The sequence below is a fragment of the Pseudorca crassidens genome, chromosome 5 (assembly GCF_039906515.1).
Source record: "Pseudorca crassidens isolate mPseCra1 chromosome 5, mPseCra1.hap1, whole genome shotgun sequence".
Lineage (NCBI taxonomy): Eukaryota > Metazoa > Chordata > Mammalia > Artiodactyla > Delphinidae > Pseudorca > Pseudorca crassidens.
In genome coordinates, this window is record NC_090300.1 from 95026954 (window position 1) to 95047656 (window position 20703).

At 38.7% G+C, this 20703-nt stretch overlaps 1 protein-coding gene across 26 annotated transcripts in view; it reads right to left on the reverse strand.

Moving 5' to 3' along the window:
* BBX (BBX high mobility group box domain containing) overlaps positions 1-20703 on the reverse strand; it is a 279480-nt gene that overhangs the window by 8808 nt on the left and 249969 nt on the right. For 24 of the 26 annotated variants that reach the window (XM_067738986.1, XM_067738990.1, XM_067738974.1 and 21 more), the window contains 4 exons: positions 19439-19587; positions 10262-10351; positions 8843-8902; positions 1120-1317 (listed from right to left, as the gene is read on the reverse strand). In XM_067738986.1, the coding sequence (XP_067595087.1) occupies positions 1120-1317; positions 8843-8902; positions 10262-10351; positions 19439-19587 (497 nt within the window). The remainder of the gene's footprint in view (positions 1-1119; positions 1318-8842; positions 8903-10261; positions 10352-19438; positions 19588-20703) is intronic. The other 2 variants (XM_067738973.1, XM_067738999.1) reach the window with 2 other exon arrangements.

Below are 20703 nucleotides of genomic sequence, written 5' to 3' on the forward strand. Positions count from 1 at the left end.
GAAAACTAGATTCTAATCGTCATCCTACTTAGTGGTTCGATGTGTTATGAAACAAAATTCCACCTCTTTGAGTTTCACTTCGTATATGACAGTAAAATTAGGGGTCTTTAATATACTTTAAGGTTTAACAATCTACATATGCAAAACACAAGTGCACAAAATTCACTAAATGACTTCGATCTCAGCATACAATAAGTCTACCAACTAGATTAACCTAAATCAGTTATTTATAAATATTCTCAAAAAGCATTCATTTAAACATTTTTTTTTGCTAGTTACAGAAGTCATTATGGACCCTTGACCTTTGTCTGGAAACTGGGTTAGGGTAAGGGGGGTGGGGAACACCTCCTTCAGGGCTGATAGAATGAGACGCTAGAGGCGCTGAAAGGCAGAAAGGCAGCAGCTAAGTCCACTAATGCTTGGTTGGTGTACCACCCCTAGATAGGAGGGGGGGATGCTCAGTGTCACTCGCTTAAGCCGGGCCCCTCAGGCAATTCCACAGAGGCCACCAGGAACAGTAAAGAGACCACAGGCCAAGACTGAAATGGAGAAATTCACTGTAAGTTAATATTTGGTTCAGGATTAGCCCAGAGAATCAAGAAATCCAGAAGCATTCTCAGGCTCCCTTAGTGGTCTGAATCAGCTGTACAGGAAATGCTGGATGCTTTCTTTCTCAGTTTTCTTAATTCATTGGTTTGAACACCTGATGATCTGGTTTGTAATGACTTAAAACGTGAGCCAGGGACAAAGACTCATCCAGTATTTTTAAAAGTCTCGGATCTTTGGGAATTTACTTAAGACTGTTTGTGTGCATGCTGAGAAGGAGAAGGTAGCTGACAGTCCTAAAAGCTACCTTTCCTTCCTAGGAATTCCGGACATGCTCTTGGGAAAAGAGCTATGATTTTAAAACATGGACTAAAACATGTACGTTTAGAATGCTGTAGGAAACCAGTTCTCAAGGAGATCCAGAGAGAGAAAATGTTACTGTGACCAGACTGACAGACAGACCCATTTTTCACTGAGGACCCACAGTTGGATTATAGTCATTTTCTGGCCACCGTGGCCCTGATGGTCACCTGCTTGCTCTGGTCATCTCTGTCTAAAGCTTGCTTGTCTTACCCAAAGTACCTCCTGCTGGTGATACCCGGCCATCTGCCGTCCTGACAAGGTGTGTGATCTTGGTTTTCCTTGCTTTTCTCTTTTGACTGCCCACCAAGGGTTCTTGCGTTGTTGTTGGCTCTGGAGTGCTGGGAATGGATGGGGCATTTTTAACCTTATAAGCAGGCTCTGTGGTGTTTTTGTCTTCTGAAAATATGGCTGAAAAAGGACAAACCATATAACGTTACACACAAAAACACAAGGCACCAACGTTGCTCTGGGAAGGAAGTATTTCTAAATGTCTGACTTATCTGAACAAGAACTTACATTTAGAGTTTTCAGAGTATTGATAGAAAAAAGAAATACTGACTATAATTTTAAACAAATATTTCTATAAATATGTGCTTTGATAAATTAAGTACAGAGGGATAGGATGCCCTCTCTATCTTTTAATAGAATACTTAACTAAGAGGCCATTGGAGTAACATTTTCCAAGTGTTTGGATCTTGCAGGTTGGTGGGGAGGACAGTGTATGCAAATCTGAATAAACTGTGTCCCAACAGACCACAATTTCTACATGTGGTCAGGGTCCCTATCTGAGATCCTTTTGACCAGCTAGTCTGGAAAGTATGATAAAAGAAGTTTCTCTTCTTCTGAGGATACTGAGATTAAGTATGTGCTTCTTAAATTTACACTTATCATTTGGACACCTGCTTTCAACCTCCAGGTTGGACTGATGAGAAAAGAAACTTTCTTTTATGCACACTGAGTACTCAGTAAGGACCTGGCAAACACTGATGAAGCCAGCACCTATGGAAACTCTCTCCCATCGGCTGAATTCTAGGACCAGGTGAATGTGCTTTAGGGAGATAATTTAATAAAGTACCACATGTCAGCAGGACACCCCGAAAGGTTAGTTTTAGGTACCCTAATTTTAACTGTTAACACCAGCAAATCATTTAACAGCACACACTTGTACCCTATTAGTCACTGTGTCAAGAGTAAGGAACCCACTTGTCACCAAAGACTTTGCTTCCAGTTCAGATGGGTTGGGAATGCTGTGTCTCTTCTTACTCATTTCCTTAGGAGTTCGTCTCTCCCCCTCCCCCCTTAATTTAAATTAAGACAAGAATATGCAGATGTGAGTACAACAAGCATTTAGGAGTATATATTTGTAGTCATTTCCTCATTGGGGCTGTTTTTATTCCAGTGACCTAAGGGCTTTGGGGCAGGAGAAAGAGGCATCTTTCCATTTTTTAACTATCCAATCTCTTTAAGACAGGCATAGAAATTGTTTTTGACAAAGAAAAGGGGGAGTGTGGTTCAGGAAATCACACTGTCATGTTTGTTTGACATGACAAACTGTGCAAACTTAACCTGGAGGATACCAGGTGGTGCTCATAAGAAGGTGGATACGAAGGTAGATAACTGGAAATAAGACAATATATGTAATGTAGGAAGACAAAAAAAGCTAAAATAAAAGGAACAGAGCAAGAACAATTCAGGGTGTGAAAAAATGTACTTATTGGTATAAACACTTACATAGGTTTCATTTAAAAATTTTAATATAGCTCCCTAATGGGTTTAGGTACATCCTTGAGAAAGGAGGCTATAAAGTAGTAACATCTTTGCCCTCAAGCATTTGATTCCAGGCTTCCTATTCCAAAACAAGTGGGAAATAATTTCAATTACATCAAGAGAAAGGATGTAAAGCCGAAATCATACCATGATTTGTGGCTTGGCCTTACCATATTATTGCATAATAGATGGCTGTGTGTGGACAGGCTTAAGATAATAGTTACTTAAAAAAAACCCCAGAACTATTTGGCAATGCTCCCAAACACCTTTTTTCAAGCAAGTAATCAAAAACTAGGAAAAAGGCTCCTTTCAAGTTGTAGGTCTATACCCAGGTCAAACAATCTTAGTTATTTATACTTTGATAGTTAACAAAGGCCAGTGGTAGTACATATGCATTAAAAAAAAATTTTTTTACACTTAAATTTCAATAAAAGCTACCAGCAAAATGAAAAGATAATTTGGTTAGAAACACTCCAAAGGAGTTTCATGACTCTGCATTAGCCCTGAAGTTCAAAGCCTCCTATACAAAGAGGCCAAAGTCTGAGTTTACAGCAACCTCTACTGGATATTCACAAGCTTCAAAATTCTAGTTTCTTATCCAGGCCCTTCTGATTACAGAGGGAAGCTTGTGATCTCTCCAGTATGATCACTGAATCATAGATGAATCTTTCAGAAAAAGCATGAACCTCTTCCCAGAAAAATCCAGAACTTGTGGAGATAAGGGTACGGCAGGATTCCAAATGTATTACATTCAAATTACTGCTTATGGAAAGAAAAACCAAGGAGGTCAAAGAAAAGGCATGGACACCAGAAAAGGGCTAAGAGGTCTGGGAAAGATGACCAGGTTTCTACAAGACCAGGGATAATGGAAATAACATAGTCAGAGAGAGACCTAGGTTCTACTCTTGACTTTTTAATTTACTAACTGTGGGACCAGGGGTCTCAGTTTCTTCATGTAAAGAAAGAAGCTGGACTAGATTAGCTCTAAAGGAGCCATCCAGCCCTAAAATTCTTTTCATTTTGCCACACAGCCTAGAATCAGTGTCCTGGCCAGTGTTTTCTATAGCCAGCTTCAGAGTCTCAAGGCTGTGGAAGAGTACTCCCTTCACTAGGACTGTTAGGTTTTTGTTTTTGGTGAGCCGTCAGCTGTTTTAATTTCTTTTCAGGGGTTACTCATTCTCCTATGTGTTCCAGATGAATTGATAAAAACACAATACGAAGCCAAGGGGATGGATGCAAAGGGACTGCAAATGGAAGGTGAATCAGGCCTTAAGGCAGACTGAGACCAGGGGAAGCTCAGAAACCAGCAGACAGGAGCCAGGGGGTCAAAGGCAGGGCAGCCAATAGATACAAGTGATCATCGAGTCCCAGAGGTCTGGAGGCTGGGAGATACTGAGTGAATCGGGCTGCAGACCAAGTGAAAGAGGCAAAAAAGGAGAATGCATTGGAATTTCTCATAAATCACTGGAAAAGAGGCAATGCAACCCTTCTATATGTTGTCTTCTCGAAACCTACTGTCAGATCAAGAAGTAATCACAGGGCCTATAGATCATCCACATTTGAGAAACATGTAATGTGTATGTAATGTGATCGCATGTAATGTGATCTTGCTGGAGTTAGGAAGAGAAGGTTAGAGTGAGTCTACCCCATGCTTTGACCCATGGGTGACCCCTAGAACATCCTGTCTTTCTGGCGGCCTAGACCGATGACAGTCTTCAGGGTCGGTGCTCAGGGAGAACCCTCTCCTAGGAGAGAAGAATTGGGGAAGGCAGGTAAGGCTAAGTCAAAGAAGTACAGTTGACCCTTGAACAACACAAGTTTGAACTGTGCGGCTCCACTTATAAGTGGATCTTTTTAAAGAAATACATACAATAGTACTACACAATCCACAGCTGGTTAAATCTGCAGATGCAGACCTGCTGATATGGAGGGCCTGGAGGGCCAGCTGTAAAGTTAGACATGAATTTTTGACCAAGGGGATGAAGGGGGAGGGTGTACCCTTACCCCTCACTTTGTTCAAGGGTCAACTATAATTGTCTGGGACAGAACAGTAGATCTGAGTCCAGCAACATTAGCAAAGAGAAACTTCTTTTATCATCCTCTCCAGACTAGCTGGTCAAAAGGATCTCAGATAGGGACCCTGACCACATGTAGAAATTGTGGTCTATTGGGACACAATTTATTCAGATTTGCATACACTGTCCTCCCCACCAACCTGCAAGATCCAAAACAAAGGCTTAGTGGTGCAAAAAATTAATAAACAGAAACCTCAATTAAACAGAGTCAGGAGACCAGAAGGAGGAGCTCTCATGCCCTGTGATGACAGCAGAGCCCAACAGAAAAACAAAGACTCCTCTCTTCTTTCCTGGCAAGGACTCAGCCAATGAAAAGCCATGGACTTGATTTACCATAGCCTTACCTACTTCTTTCCTGCCTATAAAATTCTCCTTCCCTTGACGTGTGAGGACTTGCATACCATGGTTGTACACCTCAAATTTATATTCTCTGCTGATCCAAAATAAACCCATCTTTGCTGGAGAAATAACTGGCAGTCTCTTAGTTTCAGGTCAACAGCGGTGAGGGACAGGAAATGAAAAAAACTCAGAGAGGGAAAGAGCCCAAAGTTGTATACCAAGACAGCAAGGCAGCTCCTTTTTTGCCCTCCCTGCCAAACTAATGGAAATGTGAGAAAAGAAAGGTTTTGTCCTCTAAAAACAAATTAGTCATTTCTCTTTGGGCTTGTAATTTAACACACAAACCTACCCAAGCACCACCAAACGAGTCCACAGGGCTGATTTTTACACTCCACAATAATCATAACATACTTGGAGCATATCATGTGAGGGTGATAATGTGAGCTGATTCCTGGAGCAACATTAGGAATATGGCAATCAGAGACTATCTTGTTTTCCAAACTCTGCTCCCAAAATGTAGAGTAAGTTTTTTTGGAAAGCAGCACTGTGCTTGTACTATACTCCAGGAGGCCACTAAAGTGCTCCAGAGTCACGAATTCACATGCCAACTACAGGAGGCAAACCTGCACTGAAATTATTACAGCCAAGTATGGAATCTCATTGCCATGGGTCAGGCTCCCATGAGCTGAAAATGCAGTTAACTGCTGAATGGAAAACAGGAATCAAATGAATGAGCCTTACCTCAGATCCTGTGGACCTTGCTGAAATTATAAGGCAACTATTTTGAACTTAGGAAAAGAGATCAAGTTAGCCTGAGTGTGTGGATCATATTTCAAAATCTAACTAGAAAACCAGATTTTTCTCCCCTGTAATTAGATTTATGTATTGCAAAGAAACTAATCTTTTAGAGATACCTAGTTTGAGGTTTAGGTTTTTTTTTCTTTTCTTGTAAGACAGCATTTATAATTTCAACAAATGAGGGCTATCCACAAACACCTGAAAAATCAAAACTGCAATGCCCAGTGTACTTTAGTGCTGGTTTCTTCCCTTCCTGCTTACATTGGTCAGGCTTCAATTCCTTATCATGTATTTGGGGCTGATAAGGTCTCCTTAAATTGACTGGAGATACTGTTACGATTAGTTTTCACAGAAAGTATACATGAAAGCCCTCTGGAGACATAAAGCAGTACAGTAATCATCACCATCATTATTACTACAATTAGAAACCTCTACCTTAAGCATGAACATATGACACCATAAGTTGGTGGAAAGATAAACACAGTGGCAGAGGGAGGTCATCTTGGTTTATCTGAAAACTTTAATTCTAGCCTATAGGCAATCTGTTTTTTTTGATCTGCAAAAATTTCAAGAAGTAGTTTAGCGATTTTGAATTTTAAAAGCATGGGGAGAATTCTTAAAATAGATTATAAGCATAGCATTTAAACCTCAGATGTGATTACTAAACACCTGAAAATTTCTAATATCTTGGGGAAAAAAAATTCAAAGCCAATTATACTCAGGGTGGTGTAAAAAAAGGATAGTGAACTTTAAGTCATCCACTTTAACAGAAGCCAGGAGTGGCTAACAGCTGTGAAACCTCAGTTGAGTCAATATTTCATTTATAGACATCAGCTACAAACAACTCCTGTCTAACCTTTGCCCAGGAGAGCCTACACATGCTAACTGTCCTGATTATGGTTTCATTTTTCTGTCCTTATATATTTATAATATCCAAGGTAAAGTTTTAATAAGCAATGATACGGACATAGGTGAGAAAGAGGATGGAGTAAAGGGCCTAGATAATTTACAAAGCACGTAGTCACCACCTGAACAAGTAAATGTAGGGGATGTTATAAAAATAAATAACAAAAAAAGTCACTTTAAGTTACTGGTTAACTTCCAACCCTCAAATTGATTCCTTTTTTTCTGGCCATGTAAAATGAATTTGCATCTACACTAAAGGACATGCAATTTTCAGTGCATGTTCTCCACAGTTTTGTTCCATATACATTAATAGTAAATATAATTAAACATCAACAATAATAAATATTTCCAACTAAACCCTTTGGACTGCCTAGAAGACTCAAAATTGATTTGCTTTTCTGACCTCCAAAGGGCAGAAAATTAGGGCTTCAGAATATGGTATTTTTAGTATCACACCACCCACTCAAGATATCACAGTAATAAAATCATCAGGTGTTAGAAGGGAAATGAAATGTATAGATCATGTATTACTATGCCTTCTCATTCACTCCACCCCTAAACACACATATCTTACAACAGAGTACAAATGTGGACAGTGAATCCTAGTAAGGTTAAATCGTCTGTCCTATTGAAAACTGCTAATTAGTGGCAGATCTGAGACTAGCACCCAGGTCCCCTAATTCCTACTTACTTCGCTCTTTATACCACCCTGGCCCATGCTATGATACCTCCTTTTATATGAAGTAGGGTTTTCATTGTTTAAAACCAAAATATTTAGAATAGTATCATTTTAAGAAAAGAGTAACATTGTCTTAAATGCCTCTTTTAGATTCCTCTGATAGTTCATCAGTGCCTTACGTTCATTTTTAAAATACACAAGTGTGAATGTATGTCAATTTGGGGATGTTAGGATTTAATGCTGAGAGCAGCACAACAATTCATATTTTGTTTTGCCAGCAAAGTGCAGAAATGATACTCCACAGAGGTTGTAAATGTGAAGTAACAAGCCAGAAAAGAGATGTACTGCTGGCATTTTCTGTAAAAGCAAAATGACACAAAAGCAGACATGCAGCTCATGTGAACTGTGCCTACCAAACAACAGAAGTTCAGGTTTATAATGAACTCAAATTTGAATATTTTTCACAAATATCTTTAAAACATGAGTATTTTTTTTTATAAATGACTTAGGCCACATGTGCATTTTAATTTTTTTCTCCTTTTAACAAAGAAATGAGGGTACATTTGGAAATCAAGAGAATGGACTTGTTCATCAAGTTCCCCATAAGTAAATCAAAGGGGTAATAAATCAAACGATGATCACTACGGTCCCTTCTAGTTTTCAGATGAAGTGACTCCTCATTAAGCACTACAAAAATGTTCAGCTCTTCTAAAATATCTAAATGGAAAAGAGAGCATCAGTGGGAAGAATGGAAGGATGGCTCCTTACCACCACGAAATCAACATTCACCTAAGGGTTCAATATTTAAGAAGAATTAAAGTCACAAATAAATACGACTGTGGGAAATTTTGAAATAAAATCTGTACCTATAACATCATACCAGTCAATATGGGACTTTTCTTTGGCTACAGTAAGCCTCGGGGACATTCCATTTGATCACAGTTAGAGGAAGTGGGAGGTGGGCTAGGAAGGAAGTTCAGGTCAGGAACCATGTCTGCAGGGCACTCACGTCCAGCAAACCAGGAGAGCCCCATGCTGCCCTGACTCCCCATGAGCACCCGCCTGCAACGTGAGCCACAATACTGAATAGTTTTCAGTTATGAAAACCTCTAATTTCTGGTTATTGTGGTTTAAAGCTTACAAATCCCCCTTTCACAAATTAAACTCCAAAGGACACACAGCCTGACCCTTAGTAGGATCAAAAATCTATCAGTTTTGATTTGAAAATGAAAAATAACCCAATTATGAACACTCAGGTCTAATGCCGTTGGTTAAACCTATATAAATTATGCCAGTTTAAACCTACAAAACTTATGCCATTTCCAGCACAGACTACCTGAAATGATACAATGAATGTTGCTTCTTTTACCTTCTGTAGGGTGAATGGCATCCAAGAAGAGTTGCTTGTTTGACCATTTATCCCCACTTCCTAAAAAAACAACAACAGAAAAGGAAAGTGAAACTCTACTAGTATAGACACATACACTATAAAAATAAGACAATACACAAAACCACTTCAATAAAAAGCATTATCACACAAATGAAGCAGAATTTTACTCAACTACTTAAGTCTCAAAACTGCATTTGCCAGCTAAAATAATTAGGCCATATAGGAAATGCATTAAAAGTAAACAAATTTGCCTTTTTAAAAATATGTTGTTGGATAATTTCTATGACTTTAATCAAGATAACCTGAAGATTGGTTGAAAGGTAAGGATAAAAGCTGACATTTTACCTAAAGAGTGATCTCTCTCCACTGGAAGCAGAGAATAAATATTAACATACAAAACAAAACTAAGAGGCTAAAGTGGAGGTGAAAATAAAACCCAAATTAAGCAAAAGGTTACACACAGGAACACAGAGGCACGTATGTCTACACATGGAAGACAGCTGCATTTAAAGCCTCATTCCAGAAACACGAAAGGCTCCACATCTGGCCATGCAAGTAGGATGCACATGGGCATCAGGCTCATGGCAGTCACAACACTAACATGCAGGAGATGCTAGAGAAAAAGCCTGACTTCCAGGACACGTGGCTATACTGAACCAGATGGGATTTATCTTCTGTGTGAAAGAAGAATAGGAGTCTGACCTGTGAGAAGAGACAAATCTTCAGATGAGCCCTGACAAGGTTCAAGGGCCTATCCAGATCATAACAACGAGACAGATGCTCAGAGTAAAGGGAGGGTTGAGTGCGTATATTTCTAGTGCCCTCTGGAAATAACAGTTATGTGACTGAAGGAGGTGGGAAGAATCTGACAAAGTATATAAATAGAAAAAAAGAAGATAGATAGGTTACGATGTAGGAGTGGAATCCTCCTGGACAAGAATCCTCAAGTGTCAGAGAAAGTATAGCAACTGTGGGACTTTCATACGCATACGAAACTGGTAAGATTTCAGGAGGCAGGAAAATGTGGTCCTGCTATGAAGGCTGCCAAACATGAAAAAAACAAGAATAGTCAAAGAAAATAAGTGGAGAAGAGCTCAAGAAGACTAAATTAGAAAATGCACCAAATACAAATAAAAAGAAGCAATTTCAGGATTCATATGGAACTCTGAAAATAGAGACAAACATGGGATTTCAGTAGGAATCCAAGTGAAGAAGATCTCTCTTTGCAATTAGCTGCAGAATCTAGAAACAATGAATATGCCTGCGTCAGGAGCGGATGACATTGAAGCAAGCAAAGGGGAGGTAGAGGCAAAGGCGGTGCAGTGAAGCATCATTCAAAGATGAATTCACAATGGACGTGGCCAAGAAATCTTAATGGAGGATGGAAGGCACCAATACCTTTTTCCGGAACATTAGGCTTCTCCTTTTTGTGCTTATATTTGCTGACAATTTTGTGGAATAAGTTCTTTTTCTGAGACTGGAAAGGACCTACAGACAATATTAATATAAATATATTTAAAATTCACAATGTTTCATAAAAAAATACTGTGTTTCTAAACAATTACACCCTCCCCCAGCTTGTGGAATAAGCAAACTGATTCACAAGAAATGTCATCTCGCATCTTTTCTCATCTAACTCGTGCTTAGCGTCCTTCCCTAGACTTACTGAAAAACCAGTGAGATTTTCCTTAGAAATATATTGGACAGAAGTCTCCGTTAGGGCTGGGACTCCCTCAGCAGAAACTGCAGATTTAGTGACTAGAGACAGACCATAACCAGTAACAGCAGAGTAGATGTAGTCTGTAATAAAGAAAAGGTTTTACTTTAGATTCCTAAATACCATGACGGAAAGGATGGCACTGGCATTTCATCTCTCCTAAGAAACTGATTTTCACAAGGACAGCAGTTTGAGGACAACTTTTGGGTTGGCCCGACGGCTTTCTAGCCTATTCTGAGGATATTCTAGGAGGAAAAAAAGTGATTTAAAAATAGAAAAATATTTGCCAAAACTTTTTTTGGAGGGTGGCGGGGGTAGGGGAGTGGGGAGAAGTCTCAGACTGTATCTTAGTTTTTTCACATAAAGAAAAGAGAATTGGGATTTTTCAGTCACCCATCAGAAAGGCCAACAACAGCACTGACCTCCAAAAAGCAGGTTGCTTTCTACACTTGACTGATATTCCTATGTGAAACTGACATTTTCCATAACTTCTGTTTCCTCGTGTGTAAATGGGGATAATAATAGTGCCCAAGTCACAGGGCTGAAGGGAGAATTAAAAAATTAGAAGCTCTAGGGCTTCCTTGGTGGCGCAGTGGTTGAGAGTCCGCCTGCCGACGCAGGGGACACGGGTTCGTGCCCTGGTCCGGGAGGATCCCACATGCCGCGGAGCGGCTGGGCCCGTGAGCCATGGCCGCTGAGCCTGTGCGTCCGGAGCCTGTGCTCCGCAATGGGAGAGGCCACAACAGTGAGAGGCACTTGTACCGCAAAAAAAAAAAAAAAATTAGAAGCTCTGTAAGCTGCTCCTGCTGCCAGTGTCTGCATCCACATGCCCTGCCTTCCTGCCAGAGGTAAACTATCTGTGCTCCTATCTAAAGTATACAATAAAATGGTTTTTATATTCACAAATATTTGCAGCCACCATCAATTTTAGAACATTTTTACCACCTCAAAAATAAATCCCATATTCTTTAGCTATCACCCCTCCCGACATCTGTATTCTCCCTATCCCAGACTGCCCTGGCTAGAACCTCCACTATAATGTTGGATAGAAATGGTGAGAGTGAACATCCTTGTCTTTATTCCCTATCTTAGGGGGAAAGCAACAAATCTTTCACCATTAAGCATAATGCTAGTTGTGAGGTTTCTTTTTTTTTTTTTTGGTGTCTTTTATCAGGTTTAATAAGTTCCCTTTTATTTCTGAGTTTGTTGGATGTGAATCATGAAAAGGTGTTGAATTTTGTCAAATGCTTTTTCTACATTTTCTACGTCTATTGAGATGATCCTGTGGATTTTTCTTTGTTGTTGTTTTACTGATATGGTAAATTACATCAACTGATTTTTGGATGTTAAACCAACCCTGCATTCCTGGGGTAAAATACCAATTGGTCACGGTATATAATTCTTCTTATATCAATTCACTTTGTTAGTATTTTGTTAAGGATTTCTGTGTCCATATCTGTTAGAGATAGTGGTCTGCAATTTTTCTTTTTTGTGATGTTTGTCTAGTTTTGACATTAGTATAATACTGGCCTCATAGAATGATTTGGGAAGTGTTCCCTCCTCTTCCAATGTTATGGACAAGCTTATGAAAAACTGGTATTAATTCTTTAAGTGTTTGGAAGAATTCAGTGGTGAAGCCATCTGGGTCTGGTACTTTTTCGATTACTAAATTCAATCTTTACACTGGCTATAGGTCTATTCAGATTGTCTACTTCTCCTTAAGTCAGTTTAGGTAGTTTGTGTCCTTCTAGTAATTGTCTGTTTCATGTAGGTTATCTAATTTACCGGCATATAACTTTTCATAGTATTCCTTTATAGTCCTTTCCAGTTTTGTAAGGTCGGTAGTAATGGCCCCTATTTCATTTCTGATTCTAATGATTTGAGTCTTCTTTTTCCCTTGGTCAGTCTAGCTAAACATTTATCAAATTTGTTGTTCTTTTCAAAGAATTAGCTTTTGGTTTTAATGATTTTCTCTACTGTTTTCCTATTCTTTAATTAATTTCATTTCATTAATCTCCTCTCTAATCTTTATTATTTCTTTTCTTCTACTTCCTTTAGATTTAGTTTGTTCTTCTAACAGTGTCTCAAGACAGGTTATGTTATTGATTTGAGATCTTTCTTCTTCCTTAATATATGCATTTACACCTATAAATTCCCCTCTAAGCAATGCTCTGGCTGTATCCTACAAATTTTATTATGCTGTGTTTTCATTTTATTCATCTCAAAGTATTTTCATATTTCCCTATTGATTTCTTCTTTGACTTATTGGTTATTTAGAGTGTGTTGCTTAATTTCCACATATTTTTGAGTTTTCTAAATTTTTTCCTGCTGTTCATTTTTAATTTCATTCCACTGTGGTCAGAAAACATAATTTGAATTATTTCAATCCTTTTAAATTTACTGGTTTGTTAAATGTCCCAGCATACTGTGTATTCTGGAGACTGTTCCATGTCCACCTGAGAAAAATGTATATGATGCTATTGTTGGGTGGAGCATTCTATATATATCTGTTAGGTCTAGCTGTTGTATAGTGTTCAAGTCTTCTCCTTCTTTGTTGATATTTGGCCTTCTTGTTCTATCAAAACTATTCTTTTTTCCATATCATTGCTCACCTTCTGATACATTATATACTTTTCTTATTGTTTAGGCTTGTTTATTCCTGGTAGTTCCACTAAAATGTAACCTCCTTGGCAGCAGGGTTCTTTGTTTTCATTCACAGATATATTCTACATGCCTAGAGTGGTGCTTAACACATGACTGATTCTCAACAATACTGTTGCATGCACAAATAAATAAAGCTCTTAGAACACTGATGGCATCAATAAAGAGCTCAAGAAATGACAGTTTTTGCCATTATTACTGATAACATAAAGGTGTACAAGTGTTTTTTGATGACTACACCAAGTCATCCTAAATAACCAATAGCAAATACTTCTGAATTGGGTGGTGGTGATCTGAAATGGAAACAGAAAACATTTCTTATTTGTTTTTTTGGGGAGGTGGGGGGGGGAGTGAACAAAAAGGGAAAGAAAATAAATTTAACAAATACAAAGAAAATATATCATGTATATAATCTACACTAATATTATAGGTATTCCCTATAGTCCATTTGCAATTACTCATATGTATTTTATACAGTCTAGGAAACTGCAGGCCAGTGCACATGAATGACAGACACATGGGTAATCACAGAAAACAGAAGAAGAAGAAAGCATAAAAACAATTCTGAGACTTCTCAGGACCATAAGGATCCTAGTGATTTACCCATAGGAAAATAATTTAATAATAATAAGCTATTGCCTCACAGGGAGAATGATTTCTGTGTTCATCACTGTGTATGAGGACAACGGGATAAGGAAGTGGTTCACAGAAGCAAACTGATTTGATGTATGGAATGGGTTAAGAAAGAAGAATAGAATACATATTTTCAGACCAAACCATACTCAGACAAATCTAAAAAGTATAATTTAAGGACAAAACTAAATATAGAGCTTGCCAATTTTAACATAAAAAAAGAACATCCAGGGTGGTTTAGTACATAGAAGAGCTCCTGTAAACTTATATTTTTAAACCTCCTTGCTGCTAGCCATCCCCAAACTATAACTATAAAACAAATCTAAGCAAATGACAAGTTCAGATAAAAAAGAAAGTGACAAACTTGAAGGAGTAATAGATAAGATATGATGGTATTCACTGAAAAGCAGTAGTTTTAGAGTCAAGAAGTGAACAATTTGATTCCTGCCTACCAGGAATTTTTCCATAGTTAATTATTCTATTAACATAGAAATATGTCCATGGAGGGAAAAGGTAGGAAGTCAAAAGCAGAGAAAAGAGTTTTAGAAGGAATCATTCAGAAAGCAAAGAACTGGCAACTGTCTTTCACTAAAACACCATCTCATGTTTCCATGCCATCTCATCTCATCTTCCTACCAAATTTCTTTAAAGACTGTATCAGCTTCCACTTCCTTATGACAAAATCACCTGTTGCTGGCATATAAACTAGCTTAGGACTCCACGTACATTTTGGGGCTGGATGACCTGTGTTTTGAAGGTATCAAACTCTTTGGCACCCCAACTTCACAGCTGGGTAGAAAATAGCAGAGACAAACCACAATCTGAGAGGGTAAGAAGGGTGCCATAGAGACATTAACAATAACTTTTCCAAAACATTAATGTTGTTCATGGTTTGCTGAAAAATGGACATGTTTTGGCTGAGAAGTGTAGTGACATAGGAGCCATTTCAGTATTAGCATGGTATGAAAACTTTTCAGGGTCAGCAAGTAAGGTGAATTAAGTGAACCTTGCTCTGGAGAACTATTATAGGAAACAAGTGTTCGGCATAACTAGAATGGTGGTGGCTTAATGTCCAGTTTCTATAGTTTCATGTTTTTAAGCTATAAAAAGGGAAGAAGGTTTATTCTAAGACTAGGCTGTCATTTCTGTAATGAACACATAAGTGATGAATGACCAGTGAAACAACAAATTCCTTTGCAATAATTTATAGCAGAGCTTCCCTGGTGGCCTAGTGGTTAAGAGTCTGCCTGCCAATGCAGAGGACATGGGTTCGAGCTCTGATTCGGGAAGATTCCACATGCCGGGGAGCAACTAAGCCCGTGCGCCACAACTACTGAGCCTGTGCTCTAGAGCCCGTGCTCTGCAGCAAGAGAAGCCACCGCCAATGAGAAGCCCGTGCACCGCAATGAAGAGTAGCTCCTGTTCACTGCAACTAGAGAAAGCCCATGCGCAGCAACAAAGACCCAACACGGTCAAAAATAAATAAATAAAATAAATAAATTTATTAAAAAAAATAATTTATACCAAAGTGCTCCCAGCTGCTTGGCATATGAATCTGTGGACTGGAGTAAGTTCAAGTAAACCAGCCACAATCAAGTTAGGATTCACTGAGGGGAAGGGGCCACCTTAGTGTGCTAGACATACATGCCTTGTTTAAAAAAAAACTCAGGATTATACTAGGTATACCTTTTATACATGCAAATGTGCTGTCACCATGTTCAAGAAAATGTCTGGTGGCAGTGAAGACTCTCAGTTACATGGCGAAAAACAGAGTTCTGCCCAACCTGGAAGCTATCACTTCCTGATAGGAAAGGATGGCCTGGCTTTCATCACATTTCAGCTCTTGAGCACAGAAAGTATCTTCAGGTTGGCTCAAACCCAAACAGGGGCTCCTGTCCTCAGTCTTTTATTTTGTAAACCTCCTTCTTTTATTCCACTGTGATTTTTAAAAATCTCAAATCCTTAACCATTTGAAATTTCAATCTTGCAGTGTAAGTGTGAATTGGAAAAAAAAATGAGAACGACCAACAGTATGTTTGTTAATGGGCAAAAAACAATGTGAAAAGATAAAGAAATAAGGGAGGAGAAATTAAGTCAAGGGTCAAGCTCAGGCATAATTTAAACACTCTAAATTGAACTCAATTAACTTTTTCTCCATGACCCTACTTTGCTTGAAAATTACTATTTTACAGAGCAGTCCGACTTCTGAAACTTTTGTAAAAAGTGCTTCATACATTAAGAGTAAATACACACTTAAAATAATGTGTCAAAACAAACGTCTTAAGAAGTTACAATTAAATTTAGATTTATAATTCAAAGCTTTCATTTGAATATATATAAGTAACTGCGGGAGAGAAACCAGAAAACACTATAGGAATGGGCTGCTTTAGCTGACCTGCATTGTGAGTTAGATGGATTATAATTTCCTGGATAATTTGTTCTTAGAAGCAAAGGGAAATTCTATTCCTAAATCATCTATATACTAAGCCTACTATAATGTAGTCTGAGTCTCCTTGGAGGAAGGTGACAATTATTTTCATCCCTTTTTATTGTAAAGTTTCTGACAAGACCTATTACCTTATAGACATAAGGGACAGGGCAGAGATAGTGGAGGGGACGATGGAAAAGGGGAAGACTACTTAGAAATACAGATATAAATAAGAAGACCACTGGAAAAACAGAACTGTTAAGCCCAAGCAGGTGCTACGATTTTGAGATATGTAACTATATAAATCATTTTCCTCTAGAAATTACATTTCATAAAAATTCTATACATATAACCTGGAGGAGCTAAAAAAGTACCTAGTATAAGGCAGGGAAAAATTGTAATAAGTGTTGAATAACAAATATAGGAGAAAATAAAATACAGACAAATGGCAAACTGTGGGAGAAAAAATGGGGTTTCCTATGAATACCCGCTCCTTTACTAAAGAACTAATGATCTCACTCACAATGTTTGCTTTGAACGATTCATTATGTAAAGATGCAAAGGGTCTAGACTCCAAGAAATCAATCTCCTCTATCCTCTAAAGATCAGGCAATTACAGCACAGCTGGTATGATAATTTCATTAATAACTTGTAGGATAGTACACTGGCACTGCTAATGCCAAATTACAATCAGCCACAAATACTATTTCTTTAGTTTGCTAAATAGAGAATATATTATTTAATTTCTGCTTTATTTTAATCACATTTTGCTCCACAAGTCGGAATGCAGAGCAAAATCTAAAGCCTTGACAGACCTCCTACCTATGTAATTATTGATATCCTGTATAAGAACCAGGGACTTTGTGGCTTGAGAGGCATAATGGAAGAGTTAAGGTGATACTGTATAAAGTATACTCCAAAACTCCAAAAAGCTATTTCATAGCAAAAGAAATACTGTTAATCTCAGCTAGGAGAGGAAAAACATATAACAGACAACCAAGACCCAAGAGCAGGTCTCGTGAAAATACATTCTAACTTCAGGGTTTTATAGCTTTACAAAGATAAATCTACTGTTACTATCCCTGAAGGATAATTTGGCCAACTTCAGAGCTCTAAAATGAATGTCTCCAACTGCAAGGAGTGGAGGAAGAGAATACATCCTGTACAGCAATCAGTTAAGTTCCATTTTATTAGCTTGTCAGGTATTTATCAGCAACTTTAAATCCAAGAATTATGGGGCTGATGATACCTGGCATCTTTGGGCTCATGGACTACTTTACCTATTCCTAAATATCTCTAGGGCACAAGGACTGTCATTTCATTTGGCAATCTATTACAGTGCTCAGCTACCTACCTGTCAACAAGCTGCTTTATTTCTTTCCTATGTATCTTGGGAGATCTCAGAACAACCCTATTTTATTTTCCCAGATGAGCAGACTTGGTGATGCAACGTTTCTTTTTTAGTTCTTTATTCACTAGACTTGTTTTTATTAACCACAGCGGAAAGCCAAGCTAATTCTAAAATCACTTTTACATTCTTCCCTGCTTTTAATCATGAAGGGAGAATATTTTTCAACCTTTCAGATTCATCCTGAGATACAGGTCTCCTCAGTTGTTTCAATTCCAGTGTACAATGGGGGTTTTAGGTCTTGAGGGAAAAAGGTTTACGTTTCTTCAGACATAATTTTTCCCTAGATATATATACCTTATATACTTCCCCAAATCCATGAAATTATATATCCTCATTAACATTTATCTTTGATCATTATCCATGATTGTTAGATTTGGGCAAGATTTATGTAAAGATGTATGTCATCATCTATCCATCTATCCAACTAAAAAACACACACACAAAAGAATTAATCTGATTTGCCATAAAGCAAGCAGCAGGTAGCCTCTTTTACAGGGTAATTATGAGAAATCTACCAAATCCTGCTCAGAATTCGATCCTGGAAATAACAAAACCTTGGCCACACTAGTTCTTCATCTCTCCATTCACTACCCTTATAGGAGAGCTACCAAAAGAAGTCTTTCACATCTGTATGGAAAACTAGAGGTATATTTGCCCATCAACCTTTAGACCTAAAGTAAAATCAGAAGACGAGTTTCTCACTGGGAGCAATACTGTCATTTAGGGTAGGACAATTCTTCATTGTACTTGAATGTCCTGGGTGGGTTTGGATGTTTAGAACCCCAGCCCCTGCACCACAAATGTAATGGTGGTCCCAGGTGTTGAGACCACTGAAAAGGCACCCCCCACTCTTTAAAACCCCTCTAAGGGGCTTCCCTGGTGGCGCAGTGGTTGAGAGTCCGCCTGCCGACGCAGGGGACACGGGTTCGTGCCCTGGTCTGGGAAGATCCCACATGCCGCGGAGCAGCTGGGCCCGTGAGCCATGGCCGCTGAGCCTGCGCATCCGGAGCCTGTGCTCCGCCACGGGAGAGGCCACAACAGTGAGAGGCCCGTGTACCGCAAAAATAAATAAATAAATAAAACCCCTCTAGGAACTACAGTGTTGCCCCTAATGAGTGCTGAGATCCACCCAAGTCAAACTGATAATTTAAAAAGCTTCCTTGATATACACAGAGGAGAATCTGATATTCTTGAAAACACAGCATTTTTCTAAATTTAACGAAACCAATAAAAATTATATTGCCGGAGTATTACAGGGAGTTTTATTTTCATTTGATTCACACTGCCAGTAAAGAATAGTGTCTCCCTATTAGGTGAATGGAAGGATTTCACTACCCCAGAGTCCAACCTGTTGCAGACAGACAGGGAACAGAAGAATTAGGCTCAGCCAGCAGTTTCTGCTCAAGAGAAGCTCAACATTCCCAATCTGAATTCTGGAGAGCAGGAAGTCGAAGACCATGTATAACACTTTCAAAAGAGCTACACACTTATGGGCAAATGTATAGGCTGAGATGCCAAAGGACAAAGGCTGAAGAGACTTAGGAAGGAAAGAAGAGAGAGAGAAGTAAGGCAGGAACCAAGATAATCTTGGAAAGCAACCTGAAATTCCAACTCGCTGCTTCAACTGTAAACCCAGTTACATTATCTAAAGGGAGCTGCAGACGCTGAGAAGAGGCTTCAGTTAGATTCTGACCACACTGCAGGAAAGTACGGCACACATCTAACCTTTGCTGGTTTTAGTCGGTTCTGAGGACATATTTCCAGTCTTCTTCTTTTTTCTTGGGACAGGTACACATTTCCGGTCAAATGTAACAGGACTATACTGAGGGAGGCTGTTGAATTTCTTTTCAAATTCTTCATCCAGCTTTGCTGAGCTAATAAAAGAGGGGAGGGGATAGAATCAATCAGCACATGATGTAAATATTTAAACAGAAAATGATCTAAGATATATTTAAAGATATTCCATTTGAAAATGGGGTCCCTAAGAATTAGGGCATTATTAATAAATTCTGTGCAAGGACAAAAAACATCTTTTCAGAAGTGCTTGAGATTTACCAACACAATTTTCTTCATAAACTCATACAACAGATTATTACCTTAGAAAAGTAGAAACATTATATAAAAATAGCAGAATACTTTTTAAAGTGGAGAATTTGCTGTTCTTTCCATTGGCGTGGGAATTTTTCATTAAGTTCAATACAAAGCATATTCCATCCAGACAAGTTTCTCATTCTAAAGATTCTCGTGTGTGTGTGTGTGTGTGTGTGTGTGTGTGTGTGTGTGTGTGTGTATGTATGCAAGCTTACTGACTATGGTATATTGGTAATTTTGTAAGCTTAATTTAAAAAAATTATTGACTAGTACGTGATTAAAATATACACACACAAAGAAAATGCAAACAAATATTCTGAATATTAGAAAAAAATTCTGGGCAGTTGACCAGGATGAGGACAAGACACTCAATGAAAAAAGTAAAGCCAATTTTCAAAGAACACAACTGGCAGAGAGGCAACATTGCCTTAATGCAAACCACAAATGACTTCATAAATGCCACCAGCAAGCCACCAGCAAAGTTGGGAAATCCTTGGGTTGCTTTTGACTGTCTGTAAGTCCCCCTCACAGCAATGGCAGTATGCCTGCTGGATCCTAGGCTAGCTGCTGGCTTTCATTTATAGTGAGACTTATTAGCTAAGATGCAACCCAAACAGATGGGAGAAGCTGCAGAACTGCTGTGCTTGGTAGATGGAAAATGGAAAGCGTACTGAGAAGAGAGCAGCTTTGAGTACCAACTTACAAGAAGTTAACGTGTTAGGCTGCTACCTGAGGGATGTCCTTGAGGTGTGTCCACTTAAGACTATTCTCAGTTTTGGAGAAATGTACAGGAATTGGGAGCAGAGATAAGACAGTCAGATGACCATCAGAATGGCCAACTGAAAAAGGCCACTACTAAGTTCTAACAAAGCAGTGAAGGGTGGTGGGTGGGAGTGATG